Here is a 26,287-nt window from a genome sequence, read left to right as displayed (position 1 = left end):
AGCTACCCCATGGACTGCAGCCTACCAGGCTCCTCCGTCCATGGGATTTTCCAGGCAAGAGTACTGGAATGGGGTGCCATTGCCTTCTCGGATACTACATGCATAGATGCATGTAATTCAGGTAATTATAACTATAAAAGTTTTTATTCTAAAGGAAAATCAGAAAGTACAGGTAGAAGTCAAACTTCCAAAGTATTTTGACAACCTAGATGGTAATTTATTTTGTTAGTATTTATTTCTAGGTATTTTTCTTGATGCATTGATATCAATTTTTCTTACATTTCTGTACTCACGACTATAACAATATGTATCTCTCTGTTTCACTTAACTCTATTTCATAAAGTATTTGTTTATTTTGTTGCAAAATGTGTGACTACACCAGGCATTATATGCTCAGCTCGCTGGATCATACACCCAGGGTGGCTGTTTAACCAGGGATTATACTCGATGTTCTGGTGAAGGGTTTTGTCTTTAAGATCTTTCTCTACCTGAACTGCTTTCTCAAAACAGATTTCTCATAGTAAGTAAATGTGTAAGAATGCTTACTTATATATAACTTTTATTTTTGAACATCTGAAAGATATATATGTATTATGTATGTGTGTGTTTATGTTGGCATCAATGTACTATGTTAGTGATCTGACGTGATTGCTTCTTCTGTTAGTATTTTTACCCGTTTTTGAAAACTGTTAAAGCACAATTTTTTTTTACCTTCCACAAATGAAAAATATGACAATGAAAGTATTTTTAGTAAGCATGAAAGGAGTAAAGTCTTCTTTCCCAGACCTGGAAGCTACTCTAAATGTTTCTGATGCTCTGTGATCAATTGCTTTCTATAAACTGAGGAAAAATAATACTTCTGTATAAACCAAACCCTTTTAGGAGACAAAACTCGCCATGTGATTTCACTAAAACATCAGCAAATAAACTCATTGATGTACTTGAGTCCTTTTAATGACTTATCTCCCTAATTATTTAAGTTGGATAACTTGATTGGTATGACAGCTGATTTGCAATATAGAATTTTCAAAGGAAGGCAATGTGTGAAGAAGAATATTACATTTGCAGATCTTGTTAACAAACCTAGATTCCATATTCCAGTTATTTGGCAATATGAAAAAAGAAGAATGCAAGTCTTTTTTTTTTTAAGTTCCAGGTGTTTGGTTCGAGGTTTGGTTTTAATGATGTGTCTGTCCTTTTTATTTCCAGGCAATGGCTCAAGTCTGAAGACATTCAGAGAATCTCATTGCTTTTCTACAATAAAATAATAGAAAAAGAAGTAAGCAATTTTTTTTCTTCAAAATCAATCATTTTTCCAAAATATTAGCTTTTAAAAACTCCATCATGAAATTATATTCATGTTTTTTTAATGTGACATTTAAACTGCCTTTAACCATATCAGATTTCTTTCTAGCTTTTTCTGTGGTTCTTCTGTGCGAATACTGTTTAACCACACTTCTGGTTACCAAGTTTCTGTCTTTGGCTCGTCGCCTCTCTCAACATTCCTATTAGTAAATGATATCCAGGAGATGTGGGGTGAAGGGAAGGGAAGGAGTTAATACCTTTCTATCTTGGGACTTCCCTGGCAGTCCAGTAATTAAGACTCCATGCTTCCAGTGTCGGGGTGTGGGTTTGATCCCTGGTGGGGAAACTAAGATCCCACATGCCATGCAGCATGACCAAAAAAACAACAGTATCTTGCTTTCTCAGTGGGAAATTTTCTTAGAATAAATGTTTTAAAAGAAAACAAAACCCCTTGCGACAATTTTACAGTGTCCTTATACAAATTATTTTAACTTTTTACAAGAGTATGAGAAGAATGAACCCCTGGTTGGGAGAATTAGACACCTCAAACTTTTAAGTTTTGCTGCATTTAAATCCTTTCACATTATGACTCCTAAAGTAGAGCTGTTTCAGGCACAAATATATAAACAGACATCATTTGTACATGTCGAGCTTAAACCGGGATTTGCTAAAATGAATTATTGTCACAGAAAGGACAACTGTTGTAGGTTGGCCTGATTCATCTGCCTTTTGTTTCATGTTAATCTAGAAAAAGAGCAGGGTAGAGGTCATTTGTACCACTTTGCCATGCAATTACAGTCTTAGTTTGAACAAAAGCTACTCTATTGATGGCCACAGTCACAGCCCAGATATTAAAACTTCGTTGAGAAAATCTAGTTCATTGTTTTCTGGATATTGAAAGGAAATAACAAATATCAAAATTCCTAATTCCTTCCAAAGCTCATCAAGGTTGGATTTTACAGTGATGCCAAAGCACTCTTTCATACTAGTTAGTGGTCGAGAAAATCAATTTTCTGCTTCTAAGTCAGGAACTTTGACTACAGACAGTTTACCAAATTGATGTTTGATACAATTTATTATTATTATTGTTATCGAAGAACTTAGAGACTAATGACTACTTATTATTTAAACATTGAATTAGTTCCTTCCTGATAGAAGTCCTTTTCCTTTATTAATACCACAAGGAAATTCCAACTCATGTCTCTACACAGGCCCAGAGAAAGAAGATAAGGGCATAACTGAATGCATAAAATATAATCACATTTCAGCAATTATGTTAGTTTCTTCATCAGCATTGTAACTTACCCTGGCTCTGAAGTCACAAAAGCAACCAAAGGAATATTCTAGTAAACATAAAGTGATGTTTATTGAAACATGTGACGTGTGCAGACATTTCCCTGGTGTACGCGTCCGCAGAGGCTGCCTTTGAGACCGACTTTAGACAGCACTGAGATTCAAGCTCACTTCTTGCCCTCCAGCTCCGAGCCTGCTCTGCAGGCCAGCAGGAGGGTTAAAAGGCTGCAAGACAAAGAAGAGAATCCAGACAACCCAGAGATCCAATATCTGCACCAAAACCCCAGAGGCTATACCCCCAAAATACATACCTAACTTCCGTTAACTCGGCAAACAGTCTGTGCAGACACACTAACGCTACCTGCCAGCATTGTCTCAGGGAGTTTCGGGAGCCTTGCCACAAAAACTCTATCTCCTTAAATTTTATCATAGAACCCCTTTTGGAGGGGCAGTCAGTTTGGAAGCCTAGGTTCAGGAGCCAGTCCACCTGGGTGGAAATCCTGCTGTGTGTGTGTGTTTCTGAGAATGTTCATGAGTCATCCTGGTTCGAGGTTTTTTTCAACCAAAACTCGGGACCATACTAGTTCCTGCTGCAGGAAGTTTTTGTTGAGGATGAAATGACTCAGTCCACTCAAAGCATTGCACGTGCCCGGCAGACCATCACATAGTAAAGGGGACGTGTGACAGATCATTGTCATCATGAATACAACGCTGGCTGGTTTTTCCTGCATAAATCACCAGGGGCAGCCCCAGGCGGGTAGCTGCACTGATCAGTCAATGATCCTGGATATTGTGGAAAGCCTTTGAACTGGCCGATTCCGCAGCATGGGTAGAAAGAATCCAACAGCCGGGCCCAGACAGGCCAACGAATGTTCATAGAGAGTAGAGCCTGCTGGTCTGGTCTTGTAACTTCACTCACCACCTCTCAATAATATAATAAAATAGTAAAATGAATAAATAAAACGAGCAAACTGCATTTCCTCAATACTCTTCAAAGTCAAGTACTCCTCTATGAAAAGCCATTTGCTTTCCCCAAGTAGCTGTGGAACTCAGACCCTCAGGGGAACCAGGATGCCTGCTTGCTCCTTGTTCCTTAAGGTTGCTCGCTCGTCTCTCTGGCCAGGTGCTCTGTCTCCTTGCTGGAGGGTTCAGTTACCTCTAAATGGGCTTCTGAACCGGTCTACTGGTTAAAACCGTGGTCCGGAGTCCCCCTCATAGCTCGTCTGGAGGGAGGAAGCGCACGTCATCAGGGATGAACAGCTGTTGTCCTGCTCATTTCTGCCACCTCCTGCAAGCCTGATGCTTGAACTGGGCGCAGTTAGGCTGCTGGGGCTTGTCTCAGCGCTTCTCTTGGAGGACCATCATTCCTGGTTTCCTTTCTCCCCTTAGTACCGAGCCACCGCACTGCCGGCCTTCAAGTATTACGTGACTTGCGCTTGCCTGATCTTCTTCTGCATCTTTATCGTGCAGGTTCTGGTCTTACCCAAGTAAGTACATGCGGTTCACCTTTGGGATGTTCACTGGGCGTGCCTTTCCACTGCACTGTTATACTGAAGTTATACTATACAGTATATCTAGACTCAGTTATTCTATATACAAGAGGATGCACATTTCCCAACTGAGCATTTATGTAAGAAGGGTGGGGAGAAGGGTACGGGGAAGGGTGGGGGCCAGGATGCGGAGACGATGTCGGGCTGGGGGGTTAATTCAGGACGTGTGAAGGTGAAGGGCCCCATGTCTTAGTTATAGTAATTTTGAATTTTCAAAGTGGCCATGTAGATTCACCTTACGGGGATTTTTTTTTTTTAATAAATAGAATCATTTCACTTTATTTCTGTATTATTCTGATACCCATGTCTAAGAAATGTAACCCAATACCTTTACCCAGAAAGAGCAGAATCACTAGATATTGTTTCTAATAAACAAACGTTATTGTGTATTGAAGACAGAGCCTCCCCTGGGCTCAGTTTGCCCACCGTCCATTCTGATTTCATGTTCTGCTCCCTGAAGCCCACCAGGTCCGCCATCTCTGACTGTTATGAGTTACCGTCCAACTCCCCCCTCCCAGGAGACCCCTGGGTACAGATGGGAGAACTGAGTGACCAGAGCTCTCACTTTACCACCTACTGCTAAAATCCAGTCACTCTAGGATTCCTCCGTAGACTTTGCCTTGAATCTTGTAAAAGTGTTAGTCGCTCAGTGGTGTCCAATTCTTTGGGACCCCATGGACTGTAGCCCGCCAGGCTCCTCTGTCCATGGGATTCTCCAGGCAAGAATACTGGAGTGGGTAGCCATTCCCTTCACCAGCAGATCTTACCAACCTAGGGATCAAACCCAGGTCTCCTGCACTGCAGGCAGATTCTTTACCATCTGAGCTGCTGGGAAATCTTAATGAGTGCAGTATTACAGTACTTCATAATATGTCAACTGACCTATTCTTTCTCATCATGAAATCTAAAGGAAAGGAAAACTCTTGTCTATCTTTAATAATTGGGGATTAGAAATTTAAGAAAAATTTCCTTTCCTGTCATCATTGCCTCTTTTGTAAAGGCTACAGTTATCATTTTCAGTCTACCTGGAGTGAGTTGACTGACGGCGTTTCGCGTCAGCGGTGCAGCCAGCATTTGTGGGCAACCTGAGTTGCTGCAGCAGGGCAACAGTTTGTCCCACAAAAATTTGGAGCAAACTAGAAAGAAATGGTCTGCCTTTCCCTCCGTACCCCAAGGGATGCTCTTCCGGGCACCGAGCCAATACAAGGCAAAGCATCACTTATATGTGTACAGTCCCAAAGCTACCTGCCCCCTTTTAGAAGTGTTGAACCTGGTCATCCCCTTCTCCCCATTGATGAGCATTGAATGCATTTGTCCAGTGAATTCTTCCTTTAGACTTACACAATCTTCAGTGGAATCTGCCAAGGTCAATCTGTCGGTTTTCCACTAGAAGAAAACATGTTAACAAAATAAGCTCCTTCTGAGTTCCAGGCTCTGCCACATGGCGCAGGAGAGAAACAGCTGCCCCTGCACAGACAAAGCTTATTGAGCAGCAGGACTGCAGGGCATGTAAACAGTGATGTGGCTGAAACAAGTATCACCAAGGGGACAGGCCCTTATTTCTAAAGCAGAGGGATTCATTTGCTACATCTTCCTGTTGGATGAGTGTTTTTATATCTTCTACATCACAGTTAAGACAGCGTTTATCCCCAATTGTTGGGAGGGGAGAATGTGATTAAGGGGTTACAAAAGATGATGGCAAAACAGAGATGAAAAGGCTTCTGGGAACCGGGGAAAACATTTCATGGAATTAGCCCTAAAAAAAAAAGAAAAAAGTTGATGTCTTTTCTGTCTTTGCTTTTATTTATTTAAGTTTTTGTCTCTTCTCTGTTGTGTTATTTTATGAGAACCCATCAAAGTTTGTTCCCTTGGGCATCATTACAAATTATTGGGTTTCTCTTGAGCAACAAGTTGGATTTTGAGCGTGGAAATTGGGAAATAGGTGCGGGTTATGGTTCCCTCTTTGTGTTGGCAGTTAGAAAGTTCAGAGTGAGGTCTGTGGACACCTTTCACAGGGAAACTGTACACCTGCATTCAGTCCTGGCCTCCTAGTATCTTATGTCTTTCTCCTTCATTTTTCTTTCATGTTAGTGTCCTAATTTTTCTTTTTAAAAATTCTTACTGTGAAATACTTCAAAGATACAGAAAAATACTGAACATAATAGATATGCATTTTCACACCATCCATATGTCAGAAATGTTGAGCCTGTGTCATATTGACTATACATAATGTTTCTGTGCTCGTGGGGACTTTTATTCATTGGGTAAGCTTCCTGCAAACAGTATCTGTTGTTATTGTTATTTTGTCTTATCTATTCATTCAGTCTGACATCTTTTGTATATTAATGTGTGTTTATTCCATTTGTATTTTGATTCTTTTATTGATGCCCGTGGACTCAATTCTACTGTCTTATTTTATGTTTCATTTACTCTGCTTTTCTTTGGTTTATTTCCTCCACACCCCACATCCCCCATCTTCTTAACCGCTAAAGGATTGATCAAGTTTGCTTTATTCATATTCTTTTTTGGGAAATATATATATATATATGGAGAGAGAGAGGAGCAAGAAGGAGGATCCTATATATTTTTCTTTGAATAACTGCCATTGAAATTTTAACACATTCTTAATTTAATAAATTATGAAGTTAATCATTATGTCTCTTCCTGTAATTATGTCTTAGAATATTAGTTCCAGATGGTAACTATAGTCAATATTCATTTAGACTTACCTGCATTGTTTATCACTTTATTTGCTCATCAGTACTTTGTAAAAATTATTTCTTCCAAGTTTATTTTCCTTCTTGTTGATGTGTATCATATAAATGTGTATAATTTATCTTTTATTTAATATCTGTGAGTAGTGGCAGCTCCTATTTTTGTTTCTATTAAAATGCTTTTATCTGCTTTATTTTAATTTGCTCTTGAACAATAGTGTGGGTATAAAATTCTTATTTTCCCTTAGTATTTTGATACTATTGCATTGAATTTCAGCTTCTATTGTTGCTAAGGAATGTCTTCTGTCAACCCCATTGCATTCTTTTATAGGTAATGGGTCTTTCCTCTTTGTATGCTTTTCAGCTTTGTTTTTGGGGGGATGGGGAGGGAGGCTTGGTTTTCACTATATTGTTTCTAGATATGCATTGGTTCTTAATTCGCTAAGTGACCAGATGTGATCTTTTTTTTCCACCTGAAGATTCAGGTCTTTGCTTAGTTCTTACCAACCCTCTGCCTGCATTACTTCGCATATGGCTCTTGTCCTTTGTTCGTTATTTCCTCCTGAAACTTATTAATTGCATGTTGCACTGTTCATTCTGTGCTCCAGGTGCTGCAATTTCGCCTCCAAGTTCCCACCTCTTTACTTCTTTGTGAAGCATTCCGGTGAATATTTCATCCACAATGAGTTTATAATCTCAGTGATCATGTTTTCATGTTTAAGAAGTCTACTTTTTATCTGTTGTTGTTCAGTCGCTAAGATTATGTCTGACCCCTTGTGACCCACATAGACTGCAGACTCCAGGCTCCCCTGTTCTTCACTGTCTCCCAGAGTGTACTCAAACTCACATCCATCGAGTTGGTGATGCTGTCCAACCATCTCGTCCTCTGTCACCCCGTTTTCCTCCTGCCCTTCCTGATATCTCAGATGGTAAAGAATCTGCCTGCAGTGCAGGAGACCTGGGTTCAATCCCTGGGTCAGAAAGATCCCCTGGAGAAGGGAATGGTAACCCACTCCAGTATTCTTGCCTGGAGAATCCCATGGACAGAGGAGCCTGGAAGGCTACAGTCCATGGGATCACAAAGAGTCAGACATGACTGAGTGACATTTTATCTGAGATTTTCTTATAATTCTCTATTTTGCTTATGCATATATTTTTTCCTCTTATTTTCAGATTTTAAACATATTGTATGAAATTATCACTTGTTTCTTTCTGGTATTTATGCTTCACAAATGCATGAATTCTGTTACTTACTCTTGCTGTTGTCCCTCTCATGGCCATGTGTCTTCTTGGGTCATCTATAATTTCAGCTGTGAGTTCATCAAAGCAAGGGTTTGGGTCCAGGGTGGTCTCATGTTTTCTGAGATAGGTTTTCTGTGATAGGTTTTCACTGTATCTCTGCCAGGTATGTCTGGGGTTTGCCAGTTCAAGCCACATTATTTTTTGGAAATCCTTAGGTCTAGGTTCCTTCACTAAATAGGTCATGTGAATTTGATTAGCCCCTTAACGTGGATCACAGTTGGGGATCTCAAGTTTTCCAAGGTTACTCTTTTTCCATTTGGGACCCTACATAGTCAGTGTCCCTGAAAATTAGTGGACATAGTTTTTATGTTTCCTGTTTCCTGATAGGATAGCACTTTATGCTTCTGACTTGATTCAAGCGCTCAGTTCTAATTTTCCATTAAGAAAATCCTGCAAGTGTCACCAACCTTGCATTGACATTAAATCTCACACTCACTTCATGGCACATGTCTGCCCCTGGTTCCTCCCAAGCCATTTAGCATCAAGACCTCTAAGCACCAGCTTTCAAGACCCTCTGTGTATCTAGGGTATTCTTGTCTTTGCTCTGAGTGTGTCTATTTAAACATGATAAGTCTGTTATACTTTCTGAAGCATGTGTATTGGGGTAATATGCTTTTCACTTTTTCTGACATGCCCTGACTTGTTTTCAAATACACTGGATTATAGTTTTATTTTATTTTGTCTGTTCTCCTTTTTGTAAACTGCCTGTTTTTTGAAAAACAGGAGAGATGTGATGAAATAAGTAAGTAAACGAATAAAACACTGAGTGAATGAATAACCAGTAACAGAGGGAGATGTGATCTTGGCAGGACTGGTAAGGGGAAGTATTTGCATGAAAGAGGGCCTTCCATCATCCCTTTTGGACCCATAATTTTTCAATCTGGCTCTAGTCTTGGGATTTAAGCAGATATAATTAAATTATTAGCTGGCTCCTCTTTTTGGAGTTGTTCTCTCATTTCTGTCTGCCTTATACTATAACTTTATCAAAAATGTGGTGTGCATGTGTGGGAAGTCGCTTCAGTCGTGTCTGAGTCTTTGCAGCCTCGTGGACTGTAGCCCTCCAGGCTCCTCTGTCCATGGGATTCTCTAGGCAAGAATACTGGAGTGTGTTGCCATGCCCTCCTCCAGGGGATCTTCCTGACCCAGAGATCAAACCTGCATCTCTTACATCTCCTGTACTGGCAAGCAGATTCTTTACTACTAGCACCACTTGGAAAGCCCATGAGAAATGTGAGCTACCTTAAAAGATCAGAAATGATCAAGCAGAAATTTTTGCCTTTTTTAGTAGTTTCATTCATATTGTCTGTAAACTAAATAGATTATGTTAAATCAGTCATGGCAATTATTAAAATAAGAATGATTTTTTGTAATAATGTTCAGTGAAATATGATGTGTTTCATTAACCCAAGCAAAATCAAGAATAATGACATTTTCCTTAAGGAAAATTAATAGCAAATTACAATCTTAATATCTTAGAACTATTATTTCTACTGAGATTCTTTAGTATGCATTCTATTACTCATGTCAGTAATCAATGCTCTTTAATGATTTAATAATGATTTCAAAAGAGTCACTTTTATTTTGTTTTTATCTTCATAAAGGAAACAAATAGGGAAGAGTTTAATTTTTCTAAACACAAATGATGGATAATGACTATTGTGAAGGCAATTTTGCTTTGGTAGGCAAGCAAAGTTGTGAGCCCCAATACTGTGTTCAGTCCCTAATTCAGGGTTGCCTGGCTCTGCAACCCCACAGACTATAGCCCACCAGGCTCCTCTGTCCATGGGAATTTCCAGGCAAGAATACTGGAGTGGCTTGCCATTTCCTTCTCCAAGGGATCTTCCTGACCTAGAGATCAAACCTGCATCTCCCATGTCTCCTGCATTGCAGGTAGATTCTTTACCCATTAAGCCATCAGTCATACTAGATATCATGAAAGTGAGTTGCTTCTTGCATTATCTTGATGCAGTGGATATGAGTTTTGGGGGGAGGGGGGAAGGAAAGGAAAAGAGAGAACAGAAAGAAAGAAAAGAAAACAAACAAAAAATGAAGCAAGATCCTTCTCACTGTCCAAGATAAATGAACCACGTAGCTTTTACTGAAGTGAACAATATTTGACTCTGAATTCAGGTCCTCTGAACGTGTGGACGTGCCTCATAGTTATTAGCTTGAATGCAAGTTAATGGTTTAGTGTGTTCACTTGTTCAATCATGTCCAACTCTTTGCAACCCCATGGACTGCAGCCCACCAAGCCACTCTGTCCATGGAATTTTCCAAGCAAGAGTACTGGAGTAGGTTGTCATTTCCTTCTCCAAATGGTTTAGTTCCCTACCCATAATCTAAGACCAGAGGTTTCTCGGATTCCTTAGGGACCTTGGGTCCCTCCAGCACAGACTCTGCTTTCCCTAGACTTTGGTCCTCATCTTCACTGTCTAAGATGGCCGTATCCTGTGCTGAGCACAGGATGGAGGAGCAGACCCAGAGGCAGAGGGCAAAAGGCATTTAAAACCATCATCTCTGAAGATACCTCCCAGGAACTATGAAGATACGTCATGACACTTTGGTCTATAAGCCAAGACAGATCTTAGTCACATGTGTGAACCTAGCTGCAAGGGAAGCTAGAAAGGGTCACCTTTAGTATGTGTAACAGGATGCCCATCTGAAAATTCTATTAAGAAAAAGTGGATTTCGTGGGAATCAGTGCTCACTCCAGGAAGTGTGGCTGCCTGTATGTCACTGATATAGTAAGATTTGAGGGACAGTAACAATAAAAAGGAAGCTGAATGTGTCTTTACTCAACAAAACCGGCCAGTATACTTTTACTTTGTATCCGAGCTATACTCTGAGCATTTGTAATAAAAATAGAAATTCTTGAGAAATTCATGCATGCATTCAGTCCATCATTTATGGAATCACTCAACAGTTCTGTATCAAGCTACCATATACCAGGCATGGTTATAGAGATGCCATGGAAGTAGCAGTGACCCCAAAAATCCTTTCCCTCATACAGCTTGAATTCTATGAAGAGGTACAGCAATAAATAATAAACAAATATTAATAATTCAGTAGTGATAAGCTTTAAGAAAAATTAAGACAGGATCCTGTAGAGTGAGGGAAGGTGGTATTTCAGATGAGGGCTGTCAGGGAAGGCATCATGGATTGAGTGATGTGGAAGAGAAGTCTGAATGAATTGAAATGGTAAGCATGGGTACCTGTCAAGAGAACATTCTAGATGATGGAGGTCACACATGTGTTCAGGGATCAACAAGGAGGCAAGGGTTGGGAGCAGAGTGAGCCAGGGAGTGTGGAAACGGCATCACAGCAGTTGTGAGACCAGCAGGTCATGTTACCCCCACAGGGTTGACTGAATGCTGAGTGTAATGGGAAGCCCTGGAAGATTATCAGCTGAGGACGTGCAGTAGCTGTGCTTGAAGTGTTGTTCTTGCTGCTCTGGAAGCGGGTAGGCGGAAATAGGAAGACCATATAAGGAGATGGTTTGTACCCTAGCAGCCACGGAGATGTAAAAAGTGGTCCAGTTCTGGGACATGTTACAAAGAATGATGAGGGAAGTCTTGCTATTGGGTGGGAGACAAAGAATAAGAGAAACCTAAGTTCTGTAGGGTTTTGCTTGCTTGTTTGTTGTTGTTGGCCTGGACAACAAGGAAAAATTGGACAGCCGTTTACAGTGTGGGAGACTCCTGGGGAAGGAACAAGTCAGAGAGAAGCATAGGATGAAGGGCTCAGCTCAGAGCATCACAGACATGTGTGTGTGTGTTAATATTAGCATCCAGGAGGTGGGGCTTCACAGAGGGAGGGAGGGTGTGTGAGAGCCCATGGTTCGTGAGTGGAGTCAGGATGGACGAAGTCATAATTCGGAAAGATCAACACATAGGTAATTTACAAACCTGGGAGGAGATGAGCTCAACTAAGGAGTGTACAAAGAGAAGACCATGGACCTTCAGAAAATTCAAGTCTTTGACCCATGTTGTTGGTATGGAGTGGAAGCACTTTACTTTGCCAAGTATAACTCCTTCTCCCTGTCCAGCATCACAAGACCTTCAAGTGGCCAGAACATGTCAATTTCACTAAGTCCTGTTATTGGAGAGAGACTGTAATAATCTGTAATGGTGATGAATATTTAAATGCCTTGTCTCCTTTTCCACCTTTCAATTCTTTTTTTTTAACAAATAATTTTTTTTATTTTGAGGTTCTATCACCTGTCACTTAAAAAGAGAGGGAGAGATTTTTATTATTTCATGCTAACATACAGTTAAAAGTTTTTTTTTCCCCTCCTCTGTTCCTATTATCCTTACTAAATACCACGTAATCTGTTACAGGTGAACAGAGCATTGATGAGAGAGTCTACATCAGTCTTGGGGGGAGGAAGCTGGATATCTCATGTCAGTAAGCATGCTTCCTCTCTTCATCAAGACCCCCTGTAAGCAATAAACTAAACCCCATAAGCAATAAAATAAACTGGAGGAAAAAAGAGAAAGGAGAAAGGACCTGGATTCAAATAACCTTTTCCATATATTGTAACAATACGCTGGATTAAAGTGCCTTAGTCAAAAATTATCACTAAAAAGTGTAATTTTTCTTGCCTCCTGATAGCAGAGAGTCGAGTTTGCTTTTCAGTGAGTATATAGATCAATTATGCCTCTATGTTAAAAAAAAAAAAAAAAGCTTTGCAACCAGAATGTTAATTAAAATTGATTGCATTACACAAACAACTGGGTATGCTTAATGAGCCTGAACATGCTTTTGATAGAACAGGCAGGATAAATGGTTATAATTACGGACTTTTGACCAAGCATGACTTTGATCATGGGAATTCTTGTTCGCTGGGATGAGAGTTACATCCCGCCCAACAGCGATGCCAGTGCGCCGTGGACTGGAGAGTAGACAGCGCCCTGGGGGAGCAGGCCACCAGAGCTCTGGGCCTCAGGTTGTGACGTCATGTGCTCATGCGAGACCATATCAGCTGCACATGGAGACGGCCGCACGTCTTCCTGTCCAGTCTAGTGCTTCTCATTTCATTTTCCTGCCTAACTTCCCGGGCTAGAAGCTCCAGTACAGTGCTCCATATAGTCTTGTTCATGATCTTGGAGGGAAAACATCCAGTCCCTCATCATTAAGTATGATGTTATCTGTGTGTTTTTCACAGATGCCTTTTATCAGGAGAAAGAAAATCCCTTTCATCATGGCCTGATGAGTGTTTTTACAATGAAAGGGTGTTGGGCTTTGTCATATTGATCTATTGAGATAATCATTTGAGGCTTTTTTCCCCTTGTTCTATGAATATAGTGTATCACATTAATTGATTTTCAGGTATTAAACCAGCCTTGCCTTTCTCAGACAAATCCTACTTGATCATGGTATACTTAATCCTTTTCATGTGTGACTAGATTTGGTTTGCTAATATTTTGTCGAGGACTTTTGAATCTAAATTCATAAGAGATGCTGGTCTCTAGTTTTGTTTTCTTGTGCGGTCCTCATCTGGTATTGGTACCAGGGTGATAGTGGTTTCATAGAATCCCTTAGTAACTGTCCCATCCCCTTTATCTTCTAGAGTTTGTGGAAAAAGTAATATAAATTCTTCTTTAAGAGTTTTGTAAAACTCAGCAATGAAGCCATCTGGGCATGAGCTTTTCCTTGTGAGTAGTTTTTATTTTTGTTTTGTTTTTAAATTGCTAATTAAATTGCTCTTTTATAGATTTATTCAGATTTTCTGTTTCTTATGAAGTCATGTTTGGTAGTCTGTCCCTTATCATACTTTTAAGACTATTCATTCCTGCTTTTCTGGGCACTTGTCATCCTTTTCAGCAGAACACAAACAGTCTGTGGTATTAGGGCCAGTTTTTTCCCTTAACAACCTCTTATCTTCCTTTAATGGATTCTTACGCTTGAGAAAAAAAGCAAACTAGATACATCCAGAAAAAAATATCACCAGATGCTCTTCCCCATGTCCCGTGGATTATTGTAAAATGTGAGAGTCAAATTTTAAGAAACTTGTTTTTTCAGGCTCTAATGTAGCTGTTTGACATGACTCCAGAAGGCCCAGGATCTCTTTCAAACATGTATGGTGGAATAATTATTCCTGAAAACAGACGCTGAAATGCATTTTGGAAAACAGGAGCCCATGGATCTTACTTTAGTACAAGAATCTTTTTTTTAAATTCTGATTCATAAAATTAATTATGTGATTTGAAAGCAGATCAACCCATGGTAATTTTTGTTAAATCTGTTAAGATTTTTGTAGTTAAAGGCCAGTGTAATCCATAATCAGTTATTCATTCATGAGGAAATTGATCTATGGCATATCCTATGAAGTATGTAGGTATTTTCTCCATAGTTCTAATAAAAACTGAATGGTTTGCTGTTTTTTCAAAGGAAGAGGGAAGAAAGTTGGAGAAGCAACTGATTCTAATCATTCTTAGGTTTCAATCTGATCACTAATGCTATCATAGTACCTAGAAGAAAAAAAAAAAAAAAAACTCTAGTTAATGGATTAGAGTTCTATAAAGAAAACAGAAATGGCCTCAGGAATTTCATCAAGAGAATTTAATACACTGAAGTGCTTACAGATGGGGGCAAAGCTGAGAAGTCAAACAGGGGATGGCAAAGAAGCCAAGCGGTGAGCAAGGCGGCAAACTGCTACCACCCTAGGTGGGAAGGACACAGGATGGACGCAGTGTCACCGGAAATGTAGGATCCGAGAACCGTGAGCAGCCACGATGCTTCCCTGACAGGGGTGTGGGCCCGCGGAGACGGCAGTAGGTGCAGCCCATTCAGAGAATGACAGTTACATAGAGAAGCAGCAGAAATACCCAGGCTTCCTCCTTCTCCCCTTCCAGTCTTTCCTCAACACTTCCCACTGGCCAAACCATGTTAGAACCATTTGCAAAGAATCTGGAAAATGGAGTGTGTAGGAGATGGCGTGGAAAAATGTTTGAAAACAAATGAAATTATCAGCACATTTAGTGACAAATATTCCCAAATTTGTTGAGATGCATCTGTAAACAGCAAGAAGAATAAATATAAATGACACTGCACATGGTATATTATACTCAAACGGCTGAAGCCAAAGAGAAAAGAAAAAAAAAAAAAAAAACACTTAAATGCAGTCCAAGGAAAAAAATACATTGTGAATGCGAGGGATCAATAATGGAAATTTTTACTGACTTCTCATCAGAACCATTGATATAAACATGTTCAATCCGGGATTAAGTATTCAATAAAACTATTCCTTTTTTTAAAATGAGATGAAAGCCATTTTGCAAATGAAAGAAAGCTAGAGGAATTCATCACCAGCAAACCTATAGTATAAGAAATGCTAATGGAAGTTCTTCAAGCTGAACTGAAATGATAACAGAGGCAAATTTGAATCTACAGGAGGGAATGAAGAGAAGAATGTGCTCTTAATACATGAGCATATAAAAGACCATATGTTTATATAGTATTAATTTTTCTAAAAGACAACTGATCATTTAAGGCAAAAAATAATAGTTACACTAAGTATTGTGATGCAGAGAAGAGGGGAATTATATTGTTGTCAGTTCAGTTCAGATCAATTGCTCAGACATGTCTGACTCTTTGCAAACCCATGGACTGTAGCACCCCAGGCTTCCCTGTCCATCACCAACTCCCTGAGCTTGCTCAGACTTATGTCCATCGAGTCAATGATGCCATCCAACCATCTCATCCTCTGTCATCCTTCTCCTCCTGCCTTCAATCTTGCCCAGCATCAGGGTCTTATCCAATGAGTCAGTTCTTCACATCAGGCGGCCAAAGTATTGGAGCTTCAGCTTCAACATCAGTCCTTCCAATGAATATTCAGGGTTGATTTTCTTTAGGATTGACTGGTGTGGTCTCCTTACAGTCCAGGGGACTTTCAAGAGTCTTATCCAACACCATAGTTCAAAACCATAAATTCTTCGGTGCTCAGCTTTCTTTCTATATTGTTGTCAGGACATTATATATTTTTGAAGTGTTACAATATTAATATTAAGTAACTTCTGATACATTAATCATGTATATTTTATGTCTTGAGCAATCACTAAAAATACAAAGAGGTATAGCTAACAAATCAATAGAAGAAACTAAAAATCCTGTGAAAATATTATATTAAAGAAAAACGACAATAAGGGAGAAACAAAACTGAAAAGACATGAGACAGACAGAAAACAAATAGTAAAATGGTAGACTTGTAATGAAGAATAGCATCTAATGTCGTGTACCACACCATGCAGACAAAGCAGAAGTACACCAGACAAAAGATGGTCATATGATAGGTTTATTATTAAATGTACAAGGACTAATACTCCAAATAAAAGCATGATGAAGCCATATACTGTCTACAAGAGATGCTCTTTAAGCACAGAAGGAAGTTAGGTTGTAATTAAAAGGATGGAAAATAGACATCATATAAACAGTAAGTATAAGAAAATTACCATCCATATATTGATATCAGACAAGGAGACATGGAGGCAAGAAGTATGGACAAAGGTAAAGAGCAGCATTGAAAATTAACAAAAGCTTCAATTTATCAGAAAACATAAAATCATTAAATGGTATATACTTAAAACACAGCTATAGAATACTTGAAAAAAAACCTGAAAAACACAAAGAGAATTAGACAAACCAATAACTAGAATTAGATGTTTAATATTCCTTTTCTATCCCTTGCTAGACATAAGAGTTTTGAAAACCTGAGTAAGACTAACTTCCTGTGAATTAGCATTCATAGAACACTAAATCCAACAGTGAAATGCATGTTATTTTTAACTGCACATGGAGCATTGACCAAGAAGTGACATAAAATCATCTCAACAAATCTGAAAAGGTTGAAATGTGAAAGCTAGAAAAACTTATAAACATATCTAACCACACCAACACTTAAAATGTAAAACACAGAATATCTAAAACAAATCCCAACTATTTTAGTGTTAAACTATATATACTTCTGAACAACCTAGTCAAATAAAAAACTACAAGACAATGTGTAGGTAGGGCTGAGTCCCTTCACTGTTCGCCGGAAACTATTACAGCATTGTTAGTTGGTTATACCTCAATTCAAAACTACAAAATTTACAGATGTGAGAGTTGGACCATAAATAAGTCTGAGCACTGAAGAACTGATGCTTTCAAACTGTGGTGCTGGAGAAGACTGCTGAGCTATTTCAAATCCTAAAAGATGATGCTGTGAAAGTGCTACACTCAATATGCCAGCAAATTTGGAGAACTCAGCAGTGGCCACAGGACTAGAAAAGGTCAATTTTCTTTCCAATCCCAAAGAAAGGCAATGCCAAAGAATGTTCAAACTACTGCACAATTGCACTCATCTTACATGCTAGTAAAGTAATGCTCAAAATTCTCCAAGCCAGTCTTGGAACAGTAGGTGAACTGTGAACTTCCAGATGTTCAAGCTGGATTTAGAAAAGGCAGAGGAACCAGAGATCAAATTGCCAACATCCGTTGGATCATCAAAAAAGTAAGAGAGTTCCAGGAAAACATCTATTTCTGCTTTATTAACTATGTCAAAGCCTTTGACTGTGTGGATCATCACAAACTGTAGAAAATTCTTCAAGAGATGGGAATACCAGACCACCTGACCTGCCTCCTGAGATATCTGTGTGCAGGTCAGGAAGCAACAGTTAGAACTGGACATGGAACAACAGACTGGTTCTAAATTGGGACAGGAGTACATCAAGGCTGTATATTGTCACCCTGCTTATTTAACTTCTATGCAGAGTACATCATGAGAAACACTGGGCTGGATGAAGCACAAGCTGGAATCACGATTGCCGGGAGGAATATCAATAACCTCAGATATATAGATGATATTACCCTTATGGCAGAAAGCAAAGAAGAATTAAAGAGCCTCTTGATGAAAGTTAAGAGGAAAGTGAAAATGTTGGCTTAAAGCTCAACATTCAGAAAACTAAGATCGTGGGATCTGGTCCCATCACTTCATGGCAAATAGATGGGGGAAACAGTGGAAACAGTGGCTGGCTTTATTTTGGGGGGCTCCAAAATCACTGCAGATGGTGACTGCAGCCATGAAATTAAAAGACGCTTGCTCCTTGGAAGAAAAGTTAAGACCAACCTAGACAGCATATTCAAAAGCAGAGGCATTATTTTGGTGACAAAGGTTCATCTAGTCAAGGCTATGGTTTTTCCAGTAGTCATGTATGGATGTGAGAGTTGGACTATCAAGTAAGCTGGGCACCGAAGAATGGATGCTTTTGAACTGTGGTATTGGAGAAGACTCTTGAGAATCTCTTGGACTTCAAGGAGATCCAACCAGTCCATCCTAAAGGAGATTAGTCCTGGATGTTCATTGGAAGAACTGATGCTGAAGCTGAAGCTCCAATATTTTGGCTACCTGATGCGAAAAGGCGACTCATTGGAAAAGACCATGATGCTAGGAAAGATTAAAGGCAAAAGAAGAAGGGGGCTGCAGAAGATGAGATGGTTAGATAGCATCACAAACTCAATGGACATGAATTTGAGCAAACTCCGGGAGATACTAACAGACAGAGGAGCCTGGCATGCTGCAGTCCATAGGGTCCCAAAGACTTCGCGACTGAACAAGAATACTAAATAAAATGTTTTTTTTTTTTTTAAGTCAGTTTTTCAAAGGAATGGAAAAAGAATATGTGGTTTTTGTATATGTATCATGGAATATTGTTGTTGCTTAGTCACTAAGTCATGTCCCACTGTTTTGCAACCCCATGGACTGTAGCCCACCAGGCTCCTCTGCCCATGGGATTTCCCAGGCAAGAACACTGGAGTGGATTGCCATTTATTCTCCAAAGGCTCTTCCCAACCCAGGGATCCAACCCACATCCCCTGCCTTGCAGGTGAATTCCTTACTGCCAAGCCACTGGGGAAGCCCATATAGTGAAATGTTATTCAGCCATAAAAAGAATAAAATTTGCAGCAACATGAATGCAACTAGAGTATCATGCTAAGTGAAGTAAGTCAGAAAGAGAAAGATAAATACCCAAAACGTGGCACAAATGAACACATCTACAAAACAGAAAGTGACTCACAGGCCTAGGGGACAGACCTGCGGCTGCAGATGAGGTGCGGTAGGGAGAGGCGTGGCCTGGGGGCTTGGAGCTGGTGCGCGTGTTCATGGGGACAGACCTGTAGCTGCAGATGAGATGCAGTAGGGAGAGGCGCGGCCTGGGGGCTTGGAGCTGGTGGGGGACAGACTTGTGGCTGCAGATGAGATGCGGTAGGGAGAGGCGCGGACTGGGGGCTTGGAGCTGGTGCGCGCGTGCGTGCTAAGTCGCTGCAGTCCCGTCCGACCCTTTGGGACCCTGTGAACTGTAGCCCACCAGGCCCTTCTCTCCATGGGATTGGAGTTGCTAGATGCAAGCTAGTGCATTAAAGTGGATTAAGAACAGGTCCTGCTGTGTAGCACAGGAAACTATTGAATATCCTGTGATACGCCGTAATGGAAAAGAATGGCGACACTGGCGATAAGGAACCCACCTGCCAATGCAGGAGCTGCAAGCAACATGGGTCTATCCCTGGGTGGGCAAGATCCCCTGGAGAAGGGAAAGACTACCACTCCAGCGCTCTCGCCTGGACAATCCCATGGACAGAGGAGCCTGGCAGGCTACAGTCCACAGGGTCACAAAAAGTCGGACATGGCTGAAGCAACTGAGCACTCACATATGGCACAGGGAAGTGTATTCAATACCCTGTGATAAACCATAATGTAAAAGAGCATAAACGTGTGTATATGTGTACAGCTTAGTCACTTTGCTGTACAGCAGAGATTGGCACAACTTTGTAAATCAACTATATTTCAATTAAAAAATTGAAATAAATCCAAAAAGTCACAAGACAAATTAGCAGATGTTTTGTGTATTAAAAGAAACTGTGTGGACTGTCGCTTCACAGTAATTTAGAGAGGAATTTGTAGCTTTAAATGCTTATATTTGAAAGAAGAAACAGTTGAAGTCAGTTGTTTACCTTTCAACCTTAGGAAGCTGGGAAAAGATGAGCAAGTCCAATAAGTAGGAGGGAACATACACTAAGAAAAAAGTAATCAATAAACGGAAGACAAACAACAGAAAAGTAATAAAGACAAATGTTGGTTCTTTAAAAAAACAGTTAAATGCCGAACCGTTAGCAAGACTAAGAAAGAAAAACAGAACAATAATCACAAACCACCCAAACTAATGTTACAAGAAATAAAATGGTATTTACTACAGATTCTACAGATTTTAACAGGATAAATATGAAAAGTTATGAATTACTCAAGGCCAAAAAATTTACAACTTAGATAAAATGGGAAAATTCATGGACTGTACGACTTGCCAAATTGAACACATATTGAAAATTTAAATGGATATTTATGTGATGTTATTGTTCAGTCACTAAGTCATGTCCGATTCTTTGCGACCACATGGACTACAGCACGCCAGGCTCCCCTGTCCTTGTATTAAATTTGTTTTTTACTCAAGTTCTGTCTGAACTTTACCAAACATTTTAAGAAAATAAGATGGAGAGAACTGGTCAAATATTAATAAATTTCATAATTGTGAATGGAGGAAAATGTCCTGTTCTTGGAAAGAAAGTCAAAGTTTGAGGCTATAAACCAAATGTCACTTCTGTACCACCTTTAAAAATCTAGCTAAAATTAAAAGTGAAAAGGTTGGAAATAAAGCATAGAAAATAGCTATTTTAGGAAACAGCTTCCAGAAAGAGGAAAGCTGTAGTAGTATGAATTTCTGACAATCTAAATCCAAGTGAAAGACATTTAGCATGAAAACAGAGAAGCTTATTTTACAGTACAGTCACCAAGAAAAGTTAACAATCATGAATCTTTATGCACTCCAGCATCTCTTTGAAATAAATAGACACTATTAAAATGTTCAGATGTATTGACAAACCCACAAACTTAGTTGGAAATGTTAATATATTCTAAAATTGACAGATCAAATTGAGCCAATAAATCAGCCCACTGGGGATCTGACTAACTCCTCAAGCTCTGACAATAGACTCACTGAAAGAACTTGCTTTGTTTCCAACAAAAAGGAAATGTAAATATGTATCATAAGACATAATAGAAATGGAATGTATTTATCACATCCCAGAAGAAAAAGAAATTGTCAAAGTAAAAATAATAGAGACCACAATCTCTGATCAAACCTAGTGACATTAGAAATAACAAGGACAGACCAAAAATAATTTCCCTGTATAGTTACTCTTGTATTAAAAGGAAAAGAAAATTGAAATTATAGGCTTTTTAGAAAAGAATGGCAATGAGTAGCTATAAATCAAAAGCCGTGGGATTTGGCTAAAGCAGTAATTATAGGAATATTTATGTCCTTAAATGCATTTATTAGAAAATAGAAAAGATTAGCAGCAAATGACAATCAAGAAAAAGAACAAATGAAAGTTTAAATAAAGAAGGAGGAAAGGATTATTTTAAGTTAAATTAGAAACCAATAATAAAGAAAATGATCAGAAAGCATGGACCTTAATAATAAGCCAAAAGTTCATTCTTTGAGAAGTTCAGCAAACATGCAAAGCTTCAAAAGTCTTATCTAAAGAGAATCAGAAAAATAACATGAAGGACAAGAAGAAACTGCTTCAACTATAACAACTTCAAAAATTGTAAGAGAATATTAAGTAGAATGTCTCACATTCAAAATTTAAATGAAAAGGATAATTTCCCAGGAAAGTTAAAGCAGTAAACATGATTGAAACGTGACATGTTTACTCCAAGAAGCACAACCTGGGTCAGGTATACAATTGTGTGGGCTTTAATCCCAACCCATACCACTTGGGAGGGTTGTTAACTTTTGGTTGGTTTCTCAGTTTCTCTGGGTGTCAGTTTCTCTTGCACAAAATGAGGTAAGAACAGTAACCCTGCTGTCCAGGGTTACATATGCATACAAAGCCTTTAGAACAGTGCTGGCCACACAGTATTCTATCATCATGCCATCATGTCATGCCACCATCAGCTTCACCCTCCTATTACCAGATGGTTTAGAGCTGAGACTTACCAGACCTTCAATTAGAGATCATTCATATTTGAACAGTTACAGACCTAAGAAAAAAGTATTATTTTTCTGACATCAGCCTTATGCAGATGGCATCACCTTAACACCAACAAGGAACCAGGGGAGCACAGAGTCACAGGAAACCCATCAGAGCTCTCTTAGATGCGTGAAAAGAATGGCCAGTGGAAGTTGAGCAGATGAGTTCTGGTGTCCCTTCCATTGCAGGAATAGCAAGAGTCTTCCTATGCTCCCCTCCGTCCACGGTGCTAACAGGAGGCCTGAGAGTCTGTGATGGGGAGATGCTGAAACTGTGGATTCTGAGCAGGGATTAAGGAGCAATGTCTGAGACAAAAGGTGTTTGGGATGGGGGAGGCGAGGAGGCTTACAGAGCTTACCTTTCTGAGACTGTGAGTTACTCAAAACACGGGTCTTACTCATGTTTGCTCCCTTCCAACCCAGCGTGGACCTGGCCACGAGACAAGTCAACAATCTAGGTGTATTTGGTGTATCTGTACCCTCCTAGCAGACACTTAGCGTTACTCGTAAAATGTGAACAAATGTCATTATCAGGCTGGTATTTGAAAGCATGTGCATCGTGTCTAGGACATAACTCAGCACTCCATAAGGACATCCTTGGGGCAGCTTTGAGTGCACAGTGGTTTGAAGTCAAGGTTTTGTAGATCTTGCTTGATGTGTGCTATCTCTCAAGATAGAACAACTATCTGAGTGCCAACTGAGTGGACCCTTCCTATCCTGATGGCATGAAGGGGTTCCTTAGTTCACTGATGGCTCGCTTCTTTTCCCCCTGCTGGGGGCTCACAGCTGTGCACTCACTGGGCATTTCAGCTTGTAGATTGCTCATACCTGGGTCTTCCTTTGATGCATCAACATTCACTTCTTAGTGTCCCCATGCTTCTCAGTACCAAGTCTCCTGTCTCTTCAGTTTCTCTAGCCAACTTCATTGGCTCGAGCTTCCACTGTGATCTCAGGTACCACCTGACCTCTCTTTGGATGTTGCATTTAAATTTCATCTTGGATTATTCGTTATGGCTCATCTTTTCTAATACTCCCAACCCCTTCTTCCTTTGGATTACATGATGTTTTAAGAGGTCTTTAGTTTTCATTGTATAAAGGACCTTTCAGAAATGCATACAATTCTTGCAAACAGTTTTATCCTTTGGATGAAAGCACGTTTTAAGACACCGTAAATTTCTGAATTGTTTACAGGAACTCTGAGAAATGCATACAGTTCTCGTGACCACTTTTATCTACTTGTAACCGGAGGGTGACAGAACCTGTAACTTAGTGGGTACTTTTCTCACATGATCACAGGAACCTTGTGTGCTCATTGGCTCATGCAAAAATGCAAAGGCCACAGAGTGAGAACGGGGAATGAATGAGGTTTCCGCTGACATCGATGAGGCTGCCCTGGAGGCAAAACTGCCAGGACATCGAGGCAGGGAAGGGGGCACCATGATGGCCGTGGTCGGGTGTGGGCATGAAGGTGCTGGTTGCAGAGGCAAGTCGTGTAAAGAGGGTTTTTCTCTTATGAAGAAATGATGCTGGTTAGACAGCTGGAGGAGCATGGTGGGCTGCAGCCCATGGGGTCGCTAAGAGTCGGACACGACTGAGCAACGTCACATTCACTTTTCACTTGCATGCATTGAAGAAGGAAATGGGAACCCACTCCAGTGTTCTTGCCTGAAGAATCCCAGGGACTGGGGAGCCTGGTGGGCTGCCGTCTATGGGGTCGCACAGAGTCGGACACGACTGAAGCAACTTAGCAGCAGCAGCAGCAGGACAGTTTTAATGTCTATCACAGCAAGTTGTTCAGACACAGCCGTAGATACATTTTCCTATGGACGTATCTCTGGTTTGTTTTTAGCGCCATTTTCATTTCTCAAAGATATTAGTGAGGAATGAAGTCCTCATTTTAAAAACCCTAATTCAAGCCACAAGAATTCGCGATGGCTTTCCAGGAAAACTAAAGCTGTCCACACTAACATGTTCCTTTTTGTTTCCCGGTAGAACGTCCATTCTCGGGATTTCCTTTGGAGCGGCGTTTCTCTCACTTGCCTTTATCCTTTTCGTCTGCTTTGCTGGACAGCTTTTGGTAGGTACTTCACATACGGAATTTCTTTGAAAAGTGTGCTCATTGAAAACTGATTGCTCTATCAAAATAGGAGCTTGTTGATTTACTGTTTCATGAGATACACAGCCCAGTAGAGAGGCCAGAATCCTTCATGTCAACAGCCCAGACTATGAACTGAGGAAGCCCATAACAACCAAGACACTAACTCAAAGGTTACCTGAAATATTGGATAGCGTGCTATAAAATCACATTTGTGTTTATTTGTTTCTGTCAACATTTTGTACTATCCCTCTTAAGTTTTCAGAGTATTTATAACAGCAAATACTAATGTAATAGGAGGCTTTTAATGACCAGGAGAATTAAAATGTAAACCAAGTGTGTCTTTGGTAATGACTTCCACAAGGTATAAAATTTTAGAAAATATGAAAATAACAAATGTAAAAATATCTCTTATTAGTGTTTTAGCTTAAAACCAATCATTGTCAGCACTTATGGTTTAAGTGCTCGTTCAGGATATAAGAAGTAAACCTCACTGGACTCTTGAGTGTAAAGCAGTTGTTGCTGGGTGGCCTGGATCTGTGAGAGCATCCTGAGAAAGCCAACGATGAGACAGAAGTCCCGAAAGATAGTCAAGGCTTCATTTTGTTCACTGGAAGTGAGTTGAAACAGGACTGAACTGGAGTCCCAGCACTGGGTGCATCCTGGTCTGATATATGGCATCATTGGGCCAAAAAAGGGCTTAGGATTCCAAAGCATGTCTCTCCCTCTGGACAGTGGATGCTGCATCCTTCTGCCGTGGACCTTTGCAGACTTTGGTGGGTTCCGTTTGCTATGTCATAGTTTGAATGTTTCCAATTGGCTTGGAAAGTCTTCCAAAAGTAAGACTGTGGTTTCTCATTTCCTCAAATGCACACATGGCATCTCAAGTCACTTTAAAATCCCCTGAAGACCTCACAGGTTGTAGAGAAGATGGAGTAACTGTTGACCATGGGGATCTTTGTCAAGTTTGAGATAGGAGGAATTCCTAACATACGAGGAAACCTGACTTTCTGTGTGCAGATTCCCCTTGGGTGGAAACGCACACACACTCTACCCTTTCTCTTCCTGACTCCCCAAAGACACCTGCAGCCTGTTTCTCCAGTTTTCAGAATAGGGATGATCATTTGTGGTTCTGTTGGAAATCTAAACCCTGCTCTCATTAAAGCTGTGTATATCCTTGTGTCTGAGTAGACATACTTCTCGTTTTTTTGGAATCCAGTCTTGAGGGTGGCAGGGGTATAGTCCATAGTTAGGGTTTCAGACTGACTTTTCTTTCCACTGAAAATGAAACTGCCAGTCACACAGTCGTGTCTGACTCTTTGCAACCCCATGGACTGTAGCCTGCCCGGCTGCTCTGTCCATGGAATTCTCCAGGCAAGAATACTGGACTGGGTTGCCATTGCCTTCTCCAGGGCATCTTCCCAACCCAGGGATCAATCCGGGTCTCCCACATTGCAGGCAGATTCCTTACCGTCTGGTCCACTAAGTTGCTATAAAAAAGAAAGACAGAGCCAGAGGAGGAAGGGAGAATCCCTGGGGCATCTTTCCTGCCTTGGTGAGAAAGTTTCAGTAATGTCTCCCCTCTCAGCCCGACTATAATCTGACCACAGTGTTGAACTTTCATGGCTTTGGGTCCTTCCTGTAAGAGCCTTGGGGTGATCAAAATCTAACATTCCTGGCTTCTGGTTCCTCCTGGAAACCAGAGCCTTCCCTGGGGGCATCCCAGGATTCTAATGCCCACACACCAGATGCTACAAAGTCCTTTTTAACTCTGCGTTGTCCCAAAGAGAAAAGTTGAAGGCTGCAAATGAACCTATGTTTACCTCCTCCCCAGGGGAAGCCTGTGCTTTGCCAAAGTGGTCAGGAAGACCAAGCTTAAAGACATCTGGTCTCTCTCAACTTGAATGGATAGGATCTGTGCCCGAGTCTCCCCCTACTGGCCTCTTGAGATCCTTAGTCCACATG

General features: G+C 40.3%; 1 protein-coding gene across 1 annotated transcript in view; it reads left to right on the top strand.

Moving 5' to 3' along the window:
- ADCY2 (adenylate cyclase 2) overlaps positions 1–26,287 on the top strand; it is a 454,379-nt gene that overhangs the window by 342,675 nt on the left and 85,417 nt on the right. Inside the window, exons 13-15 of the mRNA XM_024981538.2 lie at positions 1,210–1,279; positions 3,988–4,085; positions 24,220–24,304. Coding sequence (XP_024837306.1) covers positions 1,210–1,279; positions 3,988–4,085; positions 24,220–24,304 — 253 coding nt within the window. The remainder of the gene's footprint in view (positions 1–1,209; positions 1,280–3,987; positions 4,086–24,219; positions 24,305–26,287) is intronic.

This window comes from Bos taurus, chromosome 20 (genome assembly GCF_002263795.3).
Source record: "Bos taurus isolate L1 Dominette 01449 registration number 42190680 breed Hereford chromosome 20, ARS-UCD2.0, whole genome shotgun sequence".
In the NCBI taxonomy this organism is placed as follows: domain Eukaryota; kingdom Metazoa; phylum Chordata; class Mammalia; order Artiodactyla; family Bovidae; genus Bos; species Bos taurus.
This window is presented reverse-complemented; position numbering and strand designations above follow the sequence as displayed.